Source organism: Ruditapes philippinarum, unplaced genomic scaffold (genome assembly GCF_026571515.1).
Source record: "Ruditapes philippinarum isolate M1 unplaced genomic scaffold, ASM2657151v2 ctg1655_1_1_1_1, whole genome shotgun sequence".
Lineage (NCBI taxonomy): Eukaryota > Metazoa > Mollusca > Bivalvia > Venerida > Veneridae > Ruditapes > Ruditapes philippinarum.
Genome location: NW_026865771.1, coordinates 85,863 through 103,259, shown reverse-complemented (window position 1 = coordinate 103,259; position 17,397 = coordinate 85,863). Strand labels below are relative to the sequence as shown.

General features: G+C 33.7%; 1 protein-coding gene across 1 annotated transcript in view; it reads left to right on the top strand.

Moving 5' to 3' along the window:
* LOC132730248 (uncharacterized) overlaps window positions 1–9,000 on the top strand; it is a 37,521-nt gene extending 28,521 nt beyond the window's left edge. The window contains exons 4-7 of the mRNA XM_060716127.1: window positions 1,316–1,374; window positions 1,566–1,620; window positions 6,984–7,169; window positions 8,698–9,000. Coding sequence (XP_060572110.1) covers window positions 1,316–1,374; window positions 1,566–1,620; window positions 6,984–7,169; window positions 8,698–8,924 — 527 coding nt within the window. The 3' untranslated portion in view covers window positions 8,925–9,000. The remainder of the gene's footprint in view (window positions 1–1,315; window positions 1,375–1,565; window positions 1,621–6,983; window positions 7,170–8,697) is intronic.
* Window positions 9,001–17,397: the final 8,397 nt, after the last annotated feature.

Below are 17,397 nucleotides of genomic sequence, written 5' to 3'. Positions count from 1 at the left end.
CACGTACTGATTTTAATCTGAATGGATTTTAAATATTAATTCTCACACAAAGTTATTTTTAAAAAAAGCATACTTTACCAAAATAAGCGCAAAACATATTAAAACAAAAAGAACAACATAAAAAGCCAATCATAGCTCCGATAACGTTGAAAATATAAATAAAGAAAAAGCAAGGACCTACACGGTCTCGGTCTTACAACACCTAGGGCATTTAGAAATTATTAACCCGTAGTTCCCCCTATTGCGCTATAACGCTCACTATACTACTGCACGTTTGTAACGTCGCTTTTCATTGGATAACCGTGACGTTTATATTATTAGTTATAAAGATTGTTGACAGGTTATATGGCCATATATAAACGGCTGTTTGTAAATATAACCCGAGCCGCGATTATCCAATTAAAAGCGACGTTACAAACGTGCAGTATTATAAAATTCTATATACACGGATGCTGTCGATTCATGAAGTAATCTTACCTTTTCTCTAAAAAATTGATGCGTGCTGTATTATAAATTCGTGATAAAGATTGTTGACAGGATATATGGCCGTATATAAACGGCTGTTTGCAATATAACCCTCGCCTAACGGCTCGCGTTATATTTACAAACAGCCGTTTATATAGGGTCATATAACCTGTCAACAATCTTTATAACTATTAGTATAATTACTTCGTTCACAAACACATCATCTTACTGCGAACATATCACGGAACTTACCGAAAATCTACCGAAGATTAATATGTTGTGTGCATCGACCGTATAATCAGTATGCAATTGACAGGTTAATAAAATCAAACAGTACATCGGAAAAAATCTTTCAAGAAAATAGTTGAATAAAAATGTAATGAAATATGTAACTAACGAACAACCATTTGAAATTCACGAGCGATACCTTTCATATCCTTGCATTCAATTTTTCCACGTGCAGAATTGCAACAAAATGGTTGGTCAATATATTTCGGGACTTGTGTACGGTAAAGATTTATGAAAAATAACATACGAGTTTATTGCATACAAGTACATGTAGTCAATTTTCTTTACACAACTACCTAAAGTTAAATGGAAAATAATTGTAATGTTGAGCGATTGGTCGAAATCTCCACCTTGTTTAGTGATATTCACCATGAAGCAAGTAGCCTAATATAATAAGTTTTACTTTACTTTTATAATGCATTTAAAAAAATCAGCACTTGTAGTCATTTGATCATGATCCAGACTTTTTCTTAGTAAACATGGGGCCATATGAAAACTTGTTTGAAAACGAAGATGCTATAAATAAGTATGCCGTTAAGTGTTTCTTGTTTTCCCTTTCCAGACAAGCCAATACCAAAATACCTTGCTAATTCTGAATGTTTCGGATGTCTTGAAAACGAGGTAATTTGCTTATTTAAATACAAATTTACATTACTGTTTGTAAGAAGTACAATATTGTTAATGTACAATTGAGCCGACAAATATAGAATAAAATTAATTGAAATAAAATAAATAATTTACTTAACTCATCTTGCAGTATTGATTTATTTTAATTAATAGATTTTTCGGCTTAATTCATTATTTTATTTCAGGTTTGGTGTATATTGATGAATGCTTCTTTGTGCATGGAAAAGGTTAAGTGCATCGGTAAGTTTGTCGTATAAATTAATGTATCGATATGACTGTATATAGAGCAGAGTAAAACAAAACTTAAGTTTCTTCGTTTTAGAATGTTAAACAAAAATACCAGTACATGTATGTGTATATTAGTACATGTATTTGAAAAAGTGGACCGTTTTGAATATATACTAGTAGTCTATGCAAATAGTATTGCTACCAGTGTTTTTGTATGAGTATGTTGCAAAGTGTAAGGTATGAGAATGTTTGCAAAGTGTATAAGTATAACTATATTGGAAAAAGGGTATTAGTATGTTGGCAAAATATATTGGTATTATTTTGCAAGCATAGTATTGGTATGCTTATATTGGCAAAGGGTTTTGTATGAGTATGCTGCCAATTGAATATGTATGAGCTTTTTTCAACGTGCATTGGTATGACTATGTTTGCAATGTAACTTGGTATGGTAAGGCTGGCAAAATGTTTTGTTATGGGTACGTTGGCAAAGTGTGTTGTTATTATTATATTGAAAAAAATGTTTTGGAATATTATTTTGTTGACAAAGAAAATTGGTAAAAATATGCTAACAAAATATATTGTTATTATCATGTTTGCAAAGTATATTGGTATGAGTTTATCTGCAAAGTGAATTGGTATGATTATATTGGCAAAAATGTTTTGGTATGAGTATGTTTGAAAAGTGTATTGGTATAATTTTTTCAGCAAAGTGAATTGGATGATTATGTTTGCAAAGTGAATTGGTATGAAGAAATTTACCATGTGTATTGGTATGAGTATGCTGACAAAGTGTTTTAATATCAGTTTACTGGAAAAGTGTATTGGTATTATGATGCTGGCAATGTGTTTTGGTATGAGGATGTTTGCAAAGTGTATTCGTTTGAGTATGCTGGCAAAGTGTTTGGTATGAGTGTGCTGGTAAAGTGTATTGGTATTATTATTCTGGCAATGTGTATTAGTATTATTATGCAGGAAATGTGTATTGGTATGAGGATGTTTGCAAAGTCTATTCGTATGAGTATGCTGGCAAAGTGTTTGGTTTGAGTGTGCTGGTAAAGTGTATTGGTATTATCATTCTGGCAATGTGTATTGGTACGAGTATGCTGCAAATGGTATTGGTATGATTATAATGGCAAAGTGAATTGGTATGATTATTTCAGCAAAGTGAATTATCATGTTTATATTTGCAAAGTGTATTGGTATGAGTATGCTGGCAAAGTGTTTGGCATGTTTTGTCTGGTAAAGTGTATTGGTAAATTGTATTATTATACTGGCAAAGTGTATTGGTATGAGTATGCTGGCAAAGTGTTTGGCATGTTTTGTCTGGTAAAGTGTATTGGTAAATTGTATTATTATACTGGCAAAGTGTATTGGTATGGTTATGTTTTCAAAGTGTAATTTTTTTAATTTATATTGGTAAAGTGTATTGGTAACGGTATGCAAACAAAGTGCATTGATACGAATATGCTGGCAAAGTGTGTTGGTATGAGTATGTTAACAAAATGAATTGGTATGATTATGCTGGAAAAGTGTATTGATATGATTATGCTGGAAAAATGTATTGATATGTGTATGTTTGCAAAGGGTACTTGTATAAGTATGTTTGCAAAGTGTATTGATATGAGTATGTTTGCAAAGTGTATTGGTATGAGTATGTTGTAAAGTGTATTGATATGAGTATGAATGCAGAGTGTATCGATATGAGTATGTTTGCAAAGTGTATTGATATGAATATGTTTGCAAAGTGTATTGAGTATGTTTGCAAAGTGTATTGCTATTGCTATGATTGCAAAGTGAATTAATATAAAATTTAATATGTTTGCAAAGTGTATTGAGTATGTTTGCAAAGTGTATTGGTATTGCTATGTTTGCAAAGTGTTTTGGTAACATTATGCTGGAAAAGTGTATTGATATGATTATGCTGGAGAATGTATTGATATAAGTATGTTTGCAAAGTGTTTTGATAAGAGTATGTTTGCAAAGTGTATTGATATGAATATGTTTGCAAAGTGTATTGTTATTTCCATGTTTGCAAATGTATTTATATAAATATGTTTGCAAAGTGTATTGGTATTAGTTTGTTTGCAATTATATTAATATGATTCTGTACAAAATATGAATTAGTATGACTGTTTGTAAAGTTTATTGGTATGATTATATTGGCAAAGTGTATTATTTCAGCAAATTCAGCAAAGTGAATTAGTATAATTATTTCAGCAAAGCGAATAATAATGTTTATATTTGCAAGGTATATTGGTATCAGTATGCAGGCAAAGTGTATTGTTATTTCCATGTTTGCAAATGTATTTATATAAATATGTTTGCAAAGTGTATTGGTATTAGTTTGTTTGCAATTCTATTAATATGATTCTGTACAAAATATGAATTAGTATGACTGTTTGTAAAGTTTATTGGTATGATTATATTGGTAAAGCGTATTATTTCAGCAAATTCAGCAAAGTGAATTGGTATGATTATTTCAGCAAAGCGAATAATAATGTTTATATTTGCAAGGTATATTGGTATCAGTATGCAGGCAAAGTGTATTGGTATGAGCATGTTTGCAAAATTTATTGGTATGATTATGCTAAAAAGTGTATTGATATGATTATGCTGGAAAAGTGTATTGATATGAGTATGTTATGCAAAGTGCATTGGTATGACTTTGTTTGCAATGTGAATTGGTATGGCAAGTTTACGGTATTATTATGCTGGCAATTTGAATTGGTATTATTATTTCAGCAAAGTGAATTGTTATGATTATATTTGCAAAGTGTATTGGTATGAGTGTGCTGGCAAAGTGTATTGGTACGATTATGTTTGCAAAATATATTGGCATTACTTTGCCGGAAAAGTGTATTGTTATGATTATGCTGGATAAGTGTATTGATAGGAGTATGTTTGAAAAGTGTATTGATATATTGTGTTTTTTGATATAAGTATGTTAGCAAAGTGTATTGGTATGAGTATGTTTGCAAAGTGTATTGGTATGAGTATGTTTGCAAAGTGTATTGGTATGTGTATCTTTGCAAAGAGTATTAGTATGAGGTATGTTTGCAAAGTGTATTGGTATGACTATGTTTGCAAAGTGTATTGAGTATGTTTGCAAAGTGTATTGATATTGCTAGATTTGCAAGTGAATTGATATGAGGTATGTTTGCAAATTTATTGATATGAGGTATGTTTGCAAAGTGTATTGGTATGTATATGTTAGCAAAGTGTATTGGTATGAATATGTTTGCAAAGTGTATTGAGTATGTTTGCAAAGTGTATTGATATTGCTATGTTTGCAAAGTGTAATGATATTGCTATGTTTGCAAAGTGTATTGATATGAGGTATGTTTGCAAAGTGTATTGGTATGTGTATGTTAGCAAAGTGTATTGGTATGAATATGTTTGCAAAGTGTATTGAGTATGTTTGCAAAGTGTATTGATATTGCTATGTTTGCAAAGTGTATTGATATGAGGTATGTTTGCAAAGTGTATTGGTATGTGTATGTTCGCAAAGTGTATTTGTATGAATATATTTGCAAAGTGTATTTGTATATTCATGTTTGCAAAGTGTATTGATACGAGGTAAGTTTGCAAAGTGTATTGATATGAGTATCTTTTCAAAGTGTATTGGTATGTGTATGTTTGCAAAGTGTATTGGTCTGAGGTATGTTTGCAAAGTGTTTTGGTATGAATATTTTTGCAAAGTGTATTGAGTATGTTTGCAAAGTGTATTGATATTGCTATGTTTGCAAAGTGTATTGATATGAGGTATGTTTGCAAAGTTTATTGATATGAGGTATGTTTGCAAAGTGTATTGGTATGTGTATGTTTGCAAAGTGTATTGGTCTGAGGTTTGTTTGCAAAGTGTTTTCGTATGAATATTTTTGCAAAGTGTATTGATATTGCTATGTTTGCAAAGTGTATTGATATGAGGTATGTTTGCAAAGTTTATTGATATGATGTATGTTTGCAAAGTGTATTGGTATGTGTATGTTTGCAAAGTGTATTGGTCTGAGGTATGTTTGCAAAGTTTATTGATATGAATATTTTTGCAAAGTGTATTGAGTATGTTTGCAAAGTGTATTGATATTGCTATGTTTTCAAAGTGTATTGATATGAGGTATGTTTGCAAAGTTTATTGATATGAGGTATGTTTGCAAAGTGTATTGGTATGTGTATGTTTGCAAAGTGTATTGATATGAGGTATGTTTGCAAAGTTTATTGATATGAGGTATGTTTGCAAAGTGTATTGGTATGTGTATGTTTGCAAAGTGTATTGGTCTGAGGTTTGTTTCCAAAGTGTTTTCGTATGAATATTTTTGCAAAGTGTATTGATATTGCTATGTTTGCAAAGTGTATTGATATGAGGTATGTTTGCAAAGTTTATTGATATGAGGTATGTTTGCAAAGTGTATTGGTATGTGTATGTTTGCAAAGTGTATTGGTCTGAGGTATGTTTGCAAAGTTTATTGATATGAATATTTTTGCAAAGTGTATTGAGTATGTTTGCAAAGTGTATTGATATTGCTATGTTTTCAAAGTGTATTGATATGAGGTATGTTTGCAAAGTTAATTGATATGAGGTATGTTTGCAAAGTGTATTGGTATGTGTATGTTTGCAAAGTGTATTGGTATGAGTATCTTTTCAAAGTGTATTGGTATGTGTATGTTTGCAAAGTGTATTGGTCTGAGGTATGTTTGCAAAGTGTTTTGGTATGAATATTTTTGCAAAGTGTATTGAGTATGTTTGCAAAGTGTATTGATATTGCTATGTTTGCAAAGTGTATTGATATGAGGTATGTTTGCAAAGTGTATTGATATGAGGTATGTTTGCAAAGTGTATTGGTATGTGTATTTTAGCAAAGTGTATTAATATGAATATATTTGCAAAGTGTATGGGTAAGATTATGTTGGTTAAGTGCATTGATATATGGTATGTTTGCAAAGTGTATTGATATGAGGTATGTTTGCAAAGTGTATTAATATGAGTATGTTTGCAAAGTGTATTGGTATGAATATATTTGCAAAGTGTATGGTTAAGATTATATTGGCTAAGTGCATTGATATGAGTATGTTTTCAAAGTGTATTGATAAGAATATGTTTGCAAAATGTATTGATATGAGTATGTTTGCAAAGTGTATTGGTATGTGTATGTTTTCAAAGTGTATTGTTATTGCCATGTTTGCAAAATGTATTGATATGAGTATGTTTGCAACGTCTATTGGTATTTGTTTGTTTGCAATTGTATTAATATGATTCTGTATAAAATATGAATTAGTATGATTATGTTTGTAAAGTGTAATGGTATGATTATATTGGCAAAGTGTATGGGTATGATAATTTCAGCAAAGTCAAAATATTTCAATCTTATTTATTGCAGAGAATCTAATCAAGCTACCGAAGTTTGCAAACGATACTGATTTAGTGCGTATTAGTATTCTGGTGGAAAGTGATACGACAGACTTTGTCATTGACGAAATACTTAAGGTAGCCATCAAACAACAACTTGCCGAACAAATTATGTGTCCATCGAATATATTAACAAGGGTAGACATTGTTCACTTGGGTAAGAATTAATATGTATATTACATGTTACATTGTTACAACGACGTGCTGTATACTTTTATGTGAATAAACTCCTGTTCTGCTGTGTTCTATTTTGCATAAATTAGTGGAATGAATTTGCGATGTAAGGTTTAAAGTAAAACAAAAATTTATGAATATAAGCAAACATATTAATAATAGACTTATATCTATATAGCAATATTGACAATGAAGCCGCCTGTAAGAGGAACACTCTTTTGGAGTGGGGCAATATACGGTAATGAGGGTTTTAATAGCATTTAGTATTGTTTAAAAATTAGATAACAAGTACAATAAACGTTAGTGTAAATTTCATATTAGACAAGTTACAGTTATTCGTTCTTGGACGTCATGTGGTAAATTTCTAAAAGAAATGCGAAATGATTTTATAGGTCGTTTTGGCGGACTTTTTTGTTTGTGCTTTTTTTCTAAATAAATAACTTTGGGAAGTTGTGATATAACATATTTCCCAACCCTTCAATCTCTCCCAGAATTGTATTTTAATATGTTGTTTCCCCGTAATGGCTTACATAATATTTTCGTTGGAAATCGTCACAAGAACATTAAAGGATTACTTTGAAAGTTTACTGCCTAATTGTTACTTCTACAGATGTAACTTTATTTTAAATAACCTCTGCCGTCCCTCTCACAGGTGAACGTCGCGTGGCCATGACTTACAATATACCCCGTCCCCCCTCTACAACCAAAAACCCTTAAACATCATCCAAAAATCATAAGTATTGACAAAAATTAATTTTATGAAAAAAAAATATGACTCTAAAAAATTAAAAGGTATTTAACTCTACTTTCATTTTGTATAGAAAAATCACTAGCATCTCGATTTTCAGCGCATATATTCTTCAAATTTTAACCAATCTTAACAATCTTTGTGTCAAATCTTAGATAAATAAATACTTTTTAAGAAAACAACACTGGCACCTTCGCTGATTATACGTAGCAAGTAATATTCAAGCCCAAACTGTCAACAAATGAAACTCGGAAGAGATCTGATTGCACTGTTTCAGTATAACTCTCATGAGTAAAAACACACTAAATTCACAGTCAATGAAAATTTTGTTGTATTGCGTATTTAAATATGATAAAATTAAATTATTATTTGTAATAGTGTAAAAGCATCATAAGAAACTATAACGCAACTTCGTTTTCCTTTGCTTTTGTGTGGAGTATTTTCATTGGTCCGAGGTTTTCACGTGTCCAATGAAAATACTCCATATGAAAACAATCTGCTGTGCCATTTTACTTTAATTTTTTATTGATATTTTGACATTTCGGAAAAAAGGTGCGTTATAGTTTTATTCGATGGAACCCCTTAATAATATTAAATCCCACCTTTATTCTGTAGACAACATGCCATGATTAACGTCAATAATTTCATTAAAAAATAAAGAATGAAAGGTACATAATTAATCAAAGTTTCTATACATGTTTAGTGCATTTAATTTGTTACCGATTGTAATGTCATTTTTGTTCTTTATTTCCATGGCAACCAGAACAGTTACATTATGAAATAGGATTGCAGATCAACAATCAAAATAACCTAACCGAACTTGAAGAGTTCACCATGAAACTGTACAAGCTCACTGATATTGGAATTCTCAAATTTGTTACTCAGAGTGCGATACTCACTTCAGTACAGGAAAGTTTTTTGTATCAACAGCGTATATATGGCTACACGAAGGAAGCAGAAAAGCAGACAGCATCGTCAGTAGGGACTTAAATCATCATCGGGGTTATTCTGCTGCTAGTTTTCATCGCCCTCTGTTTGACTTTGTCTCTATCGTTGCGTGCTAGGATAACTTCTCGTAAGTTAACACATTCCTAGCCAAAGAATCTTATAAAAGACCACTGGCATAAGGAAACAATCTTTACGGCATTTATCAGACAAACTAGTAATGTATGCTTAAAGATTTTCAATTCTCTAGCTCTTTAAAAAGTAAAACAAACTACAGACACCTGCTTATCAACATCCATTTATATTTACCTTTAACATCTCAATGATAACTCTCTTTTTATTTTTAACGTCTATTATTACCTTGTATAAATGTCATTTGGTATTTTTTACTGTTTTCTGAAATTCTTAAAACATCCACGTTCGACTGTTCAACTGTTGACCGGTCAATAGTTTTGACTGTTTCCCTCGCGTGCTCTGACGTCATGTAGAGGATCCCCCCTTGGAGCGTCATAAACCAGACGTGACGTGACAGAGTTAAAAGATTGTTAAATTCGGAAAATGACGTCATTTTCGGCATCATTTCCAAGACAAATATAGCTCGATTCGGAAAAGAAAATAGCCGTAAATATTTTATTTCTGTACCAATTTCTTTGGGATATACACCAGTCTACGGGGGAAAATATAAGCTTTCCACAGAATATTGGATCTTCGTCAGTTTATAAGCCGTTTTATCAAACACTTTGCATAACCTTGGAAGTTGCTTGTATTAGAGCGGGCTTCAGTTGCAAGCTATTTCGTTTTCTGGCGTTTTCTGGTCTACGCCATGATTAAAAAGTCAGGTTTACATCAACCGGGAGTACGGAAGGCAAAACTCTACCTAAATATGTTCATATTTTTATTATGAATGACATAAATCTTACATTTTTCTTCAATTGTCAATTCTGGCACCAGTTCCAAGTCGAAAAAAAGGACTACAGTTTAAAACAGATTTTAGAATCCGTTGCAAATGCGAAGCAACATGCCTACCGTTCTCTTTCTACAAATTAGTTTTTTATTATTGATCTTTCACAGAGAGATTTTGAAAAAACTGATTGTTCCTTAAAGCAATAACACTTATATACTTGTATCACAGTAGTGCGCGTCAAATCACGTAGATTTAGTCCTCTCGAAAAATAATATTTTGGTTTCGTTTTGAAGATGTTTAAAGTTTTGCTCATCTTATCCTATGTAGTAAAATGTGTTTTATTCTATTTCACAATGGCGAAATTGATAAGAAATATATGTGCTCTCAGTGAGAGAAAGAGTTAAAATAAAAAAAAAACTTTTGTATGCTACGGAAAGGGTTACACTTTAACGCGAGTGTTGTAAAGCTAAAGGTAATTTTTTTCAGTCTATTTTTCGTAAAGAGTAAAGTTTGACAAACACTGACACTCGTTAACGTGACGAATAGGTTCTTCTGTCATCTAAAGAGAGACTTTTCAAAGGTATATATTTTTTCTGGAATTGCCGTATAATAAATTTCTATAAAGTTTGATAAACGAAATCACAATTTGAAGTACTATGCACATGTATCGGTATTAAAATCTAATTGTCACGCGCATTAACATGCCGTTGACATTTTATGCTTATTAAACTATAAGCACTTTCATCATCAGTCAGATTCTGTTCTTTGTGTAGAACAACTTTAAATATCATTACATATAACTTTGCCGTGTAAACCTGATAGAATTGTTACTTAGTTACATTACTAATGATTCTCTATTTATCAAAAAGGCCCAAAATAGCCATGAGTCGCCAACAGAGAAGAGAATGGACGCCATGTGGAGTAAACAAAGTAGAAAATAGTAAACAAATAAATGATTTTACAAACCAATAGCCATCGATCACAGTCAAATTTCTTGAAACAAAACATTCAAAAAGACGGAAATAACAATGATTATCAAAACTTAAATATTTACATTAACATCTGTAATAGCAACACCGGCAAGATCAACATATGATTGGGGTCCATATGACACGGATGCGTCCATTGAATAATTGATAGCTAACATAAGCTAAGTAATAAATTACGATTACATTTGAAGAGTATATTCAATTTTTATCCTTCAACTGCCAAATCTTTATATACATATCAGATAATTCACTTATTTTGCATATGCATTATGTTTATCATGTTTTAGATTTTAATATGTAGTCCTTTTTTAAATCTTAAAATGCTACAAAAATCCTGTTGAGGACATCTGCAGGTCATGCCGCGTGCAATAATCCATGCATTTACAGCCAATGACCACATCGATAAGAAATAGTCCCAAATAGACCTATCGTTTTTATTCAGTTGAAAGAGACATTATTGTTAAAAAATTCTACTCGATTTAAATGTTTTCAAACCATAAATATTCCGTTCCCTTCCTCTTTTTACAATGAGTTTTGGTGAGCTGTCTGATCTTCTTCTCTTCTTCTTCTTCTTCTTCTTGTCGTTCGCCCTTCTACAACGTCACCCCAGCCACAGCGATGAAATGTGCAGTCTTCTGGAGGGCCTCAAGGTTCCCGTAGAGTTTCTCCTCCAGTGGGGTGCTTGCTGGCCACACTTCTCTTCGCAGCTGCTCTAAATGTGGGCATCTTTGTAATAAATGTTCTGCCGTTTGATTTTCCAAGGCACAGGAGCATAGAGGTGATTTGGACAGCTTTAGCTTATCATGCATGTGTGCGTTCAGCCTGTTATGGCCAGTGCGTAGCCTGACAAGCGCTACCTGTTCAGCTCGGGTAAGCAGATGGTAATCATCTTGTGCTGTCTTTGGCTTCATCAGTGCCTTTATCAGCGTAACTTTCTCCTCATGCCTTACGGTGTTCTGTGGTTGGTCTCTTTTGGCACCTAATTTGGCTAAGCTGTCTGCTTGCTCATTTCCAGGGACTCCGCAGTGGGCTGGAATCCATTGCAGTGCCAGCTCTCTGCCATGGCTAACATGGCTTACAGCTCTGGAGAGTTCTGGTAGCCGACAGTTGTTTAGGGCCTCAAGAACAGACAGGGCATCTGTAAGCACCACCACGGGTGAGCAGTCTTCTTGCGACTCTTCAATAAGAGTAATAGCCTGCATAATAGCTTCAACTTCTGCCCTGTAATTGGTGCAGTGTTTTCCGGTTGGGCAACTATTTGTCTCCGTTTTGCCTCCTGGGTACACAATGTAGATGCCAGCTCCCCCATCTTGGACAGCGGCAGTCGCTGAGCCATCTGTATATACATGGGTCCAGATCTCTTGTGGGAAGTCCTCATGTATCATAGCTTGTGTAAGGGATTTCTTGGTCATCTCCTGTTCCCCGGATGATAATTGTGGGACAGTAGTGCGAATTTGTATGTGTGACAGGTCATGTTTCCATGGCTCTGATAGGTCCTTCCTACCGAGAGGAGTGATTGCTGGTCCAAGTCTAGGGCTGTATTTTTTGACTAGCTGCTTGGATTCATGTATAAAGCTGCTCCTTCTAAGACGATTCTTTGTTAGACCATACAATTTGTTTTTCATGGGATGGTCTGGCAGGTACTGGTATTTTGCCACTTGTATCATCGTTTTTCTTCTCTTCTGTGACCAAGTGGTGGAATAGCGGTGAGATCTTCCATAGCTTTTATTGGAGTCGATTTCATTGCTCCAGTGATCACACGCAGGGCTTGGTTTTGGACCTTGTCAAGCACTTGCTGGTTTGTCTTGGCATATGTCATCCATGCTAAGGATCCATACTCCAGGTGGGGTCTTATAGTGCCTTTATATACTGTTTTTAGTATGTCCTGACTGGCTCCCAAGGTGGTGCCTGCAAGTTTTCGGAGGATGGCTAGTTTCTTCCGTGCTTTGCTTTCAGCTTGTGCTATATGAGCCTTCCATGTAAGCCGTATTCCATATCTGTGGGAGGTTGCCCTCTTTCCAGCTGAGGTTGAAGATCTCAAGAAGGGTATTGGTTGCAAACGTGCCCAGGTGGGTGAGCATTTCAATTGTTATGCCATCTGGTCCTGGTGACTTTCTGGCTTTCTGAGAGCTGCCTGTAGCTCATAGAGAGTGAGGTCTTTCTCCATGGGTTCTACATCTGAAGTGTTTCTTCTCCTCTCTCTTTGTTCTCTTCTGGACTCTCTCTGTTGTTCTCTGCTGATGGGGATGTTGCTTACATTTCTTTAATTGTCAGCAAAAGTGTTGGCTGCCTGTTTTCCTGTCAGCAGAGTGTCATTCTCTTCCAGTGTTACCGTGCCTTTTTCGTTTCCACCCTCATCATTCAATTGTTTGGTCAGTCTCTAAAGTTTGGTGCCATCCTTTTCCATGTTAAGAGAGGCAGTTTTCTCTCTCCAGCTTCTCCTGGTGTCTGGATCTTGGTTTTAAGGAATTTGGCTTTTGCTTGCTGGAGCCGCAAGTTGTTGTCTTGAGATGGTTTGGATTCAGCCTCTCTCCTGGCCTGTGATAAATCATTCTGCAAATCCTCCAACTCTGTCTGATAAAGCTGGGTTGACTCATATAATTAACTAAATTTGTCAGATATGCAGTTTATCAACAGAAATAAATGCAATAATAAAACTAGAAATGTGTCATCATGCCACGGATGCCCCCGCATGCAGCCAAAATTTCAGATGGTGCATTAATTATTTTTTTCATTTTAAGTTCAAAGCCCTTAAAACTTTTCAATGTTAACACAAACCATTTTCATACAATGTTCAAGGCACTGAAATTATTCAGTCTTAACCTTTTAAAAATAGCATATTGCATATTTGTAGCCAAAATAATGGCTAAAAGTATGAGTGCTGAAACTGAAAGTTCAAAATTTTTCCAACATTCAGGAAAGATAAGTTTGTCTAAAATCATTGAACCACGACCAAATTCAAACTTAAACTGCTTATTCCTAAGATGTATCTATATTATTTTCAAAGTGAAAGGGACATAACTCTGCCAAAAAATCATCAAACCATGACCAAATTCCAACTTGACCTGCCCATTCCTTTGACATATCCATATGTCAAATTTGAGTTGAATATGTAACACTGTTGGGTAGATAATGAACAGAAACTGAAAATTTCATATTATTTTCAAAGTAAAAGGGGCATAACTCTGCCAAAAATCATCGAACCATGACCAAATTCGAACTTGACCTGTATTTTCTCATGACATATCCATATGTCAAGTTTGAGTTGAATGTGTTGTACCGTTGGGGAGATAATGAACGGAAACTGAAAATTTCATATTATTTTCAAAGTAAAAGGGGCATAACTCTGCCAAAAATCATCGAACCATGACCAAATTCGAACTTGACCTGTATTTTCTCATGACATATCCATATGTCAAGTTTGAGTTGAATGTGTTGTACCGTTGGGGAGATAATGAACGGAAACTGAAATTTCATATTATTTTCAAAGTAAAAGGGGCATAACTCTGCCAAAAATCATCGAACCATGACCAAATTCGAACTTGACCTGTATTTTCTCATGACATATCCATATGTCAAGTTTGATTTGAATGTGTTGTACCTTTGAGGAGATAATGAACGGAAACTGAAAATTTCATATTATTTTCAAAGTAAAAGGGGCATAACTCTGCCAAAAATCATCGAACCATGACCAAATTCGAATTTGACCTGTATTTTCTCATGACATATCCATATGTCAAGTTTGAGTTGAATGTGTTGTACCGTTGGGGAGATAATGAACGGAAACTGAAAATTTCATATTATTTTCAAAGTAAAAGGGGCATAACTCTACCAAAAATCATCGAACCATGACCAAATTCTAACTTGACCTGTATTTTCTCATGACATATCCATATGTCAAATTTGAGTTGAATGTGTTGTACCGTTGGGGAGATAATGAACGGAAACTGAAATTTCATATTATTTTCAAAGTAAAAGGGGCATAACTCTGCCAAAAATCATCGAACCATGACCAAATTCGAACTGGACCTGAATTTTCTCATGACATATCCATATGTCAAATTTGAGTTGAATGTGTTGTACCGTTGGGGAGATAATGAACGGAAACTGAAATTTCATATTATTTTCAAAGTAAAAGGGGCATAACTCTGCCAAAAATCATTGAACCATGACCAAATTCGAACTGGACCTGTATTTTCTCATGACATATCCATATGTCAAATTTGAGTTGAATGTGTGCAACTGTTCTTAAGATAATGAACGGAAACTGATGATGAAGGAAAGACAGAATGACGGAAGGACGGAAGGACGGAACAGGGTAACACTATATGCCCCGGCCATTACATGGCGGGGGCATAATAAATAGTGTTTAGTGTTCTTCAATGAACGAAGTTATATCCAGTTTACGAAAAAACTGTTACCGTGGGTATGAAAACAGGATGCAAAATATTTTTTATCAACGAGTGCCACTGTTTTAAAAAGCTGAATCTATCATACTAAAACATTGCTACAGGTTCTTTACCAATTATGGTTATTCGTATAAATAACTCTTTACAGAAGAATAACATTTCACATTAAAATTGCCGCGTTGAGGCGTAACCCTTTTTACAGCATACAAATGGAAGTGATCCTGAATGTGCACGTTCATTGGACAGGCTAGCTAAGTCAAACCGAGCCTGCAACATTTTCAATTTTGCCGTTTTGGGCGATATTTAGCAGGGTTTATGTTTTCTCTCTATTTTGAATATTCCACGTTTAGTATTGCTACATAACACTAATAGATTTTTCATTATCATTACCGTGAAAGAACAATGATTAAAGAGCAAATCAATTTCTTTACAAATAAGACAACAATTTTACGACTTTTAAAATCACTTAAAGCGCAGCGAGTAAAAATCATTTAAATATTCATTTGTGCTTATGTAAATCGTATAGTAAATAAAATGTTTTTCATGGTTAACATAATTATAGAAAAAGAGAACAGTAGGCATGTTGCTTTGCATTTGCAACGGATTCTAAAATCTGCTTTAAACTGTAGTCCTTTTTTCGACTTGGAACTGATGCCAGAATTGACAATTGAAGAAAAAGGCCAGATTTACGCCATAAATAATAAACATATAAACATATTAAGGAAGGATTTTGCTGTATGTACCCCCGGTTGATGTAAACCTGACCTATTAATCATGGCGTAGACAAAATAACGCCAGAATACGAAATAGCTTGCAACTGAAGCCCGCTCTAATACAAGCAACTTCCAAGGTTATGCAAAGTGTTTGATAAAACGGCTTATAAACTGACGAAGATCCAATATTCTGTGGAAAGCTTATATTTTCCCCGTAGACTGGTGCATATCTCAAAGAAATTGGTACAGAAATAAAATATTTACGGCTATTTTCTTTTCCGAATCGAGCAATATTTGTCTTGGAAATGATGCCGAAAATGACGTCAATGTCACGTGGTATTGCTACACTGTACTTGAAAAACTATTTTCTTGTTCCTTTTTTCTTTTGCAAGTACTGTTAAAACAGTGATTGATCTGGTACTAAAACAGTTATTGCAACGTGATTTGGGAACAGTCAACCAGTTGTCCCTCTGTGTCGGCAAAGTGTTTTGAACTGTTGTCCTCGGCCTACGGCCTTGGGCAACAGTTCAAAACACTATCCCCTCCACCTCGGGCCAACAGTTTGACTGTTCCCAAATCACGTATGAAATAACTGTATACTACAATATGCAATGTACATCTGTTGACGTCATTTTTCTAAAAAATGTTAATTAGAAATCAATACATTAATTTATCTATAATTTATACGTATTTAGACCAACTAATCAAAAGTAGTTTACAAATACATGTATCTTAACATATTTAATATCACAAATTAACAAGTAATATTTTCTAGGTCTTCCTTAATAAACTTAAAAATGATAAGATGATTATCAGCGTTTTATTTTATTCCAGGAAGACATGTACATGGATATACAATATCTCAAAAGAAGCAAATATAGAGGATGTGATACATGCAATAATAGAAACACTTTCTTTTTATTCAAATTACGATACGTACTTGTAAATCCTTTTTGACACGATAGATCATGTGACACTGATTCCAATTAAAATTATAAGCAAACTGTTCTTTCTTGTATTGTTTGGTTGATTGACTTGAGATATTAAGCTAGCCTCTGTGATAAGGAGTTAAGGGTTTTACTTTGAAATTGAAGATTGCTTGTTCGAATCTTAATGAAACATTATTGTTTATGTTTTTTTTGTTTGTTTGTTTTTTGTTACCTCACCTGACCACGAAATATGGGTTGTCTCCGGTCAAAAATTAGGTCACATTGCCCAAATACGGAAAAACCTTTTTAACACACTAGAGGTCACATGTTTGACTGTCATCAAACTTGGCAAGGATGCTTGTCTAAGAAATTGCTTGGATGTGGTTGATGGGTCAGGGGAACGATCCAGGGCCATCGTGGCCCTCTTGTTGTTTTTATTTTTATTTTATTTTATTTTTTTTTGCAACACATTTTTACATGCGAAACACCCATTGCACGACTGTACAAATTGAAATTATGGAAATTTACATATACACTTTACGTCTATATATCAGTTATGTTATTTATTTAAAAA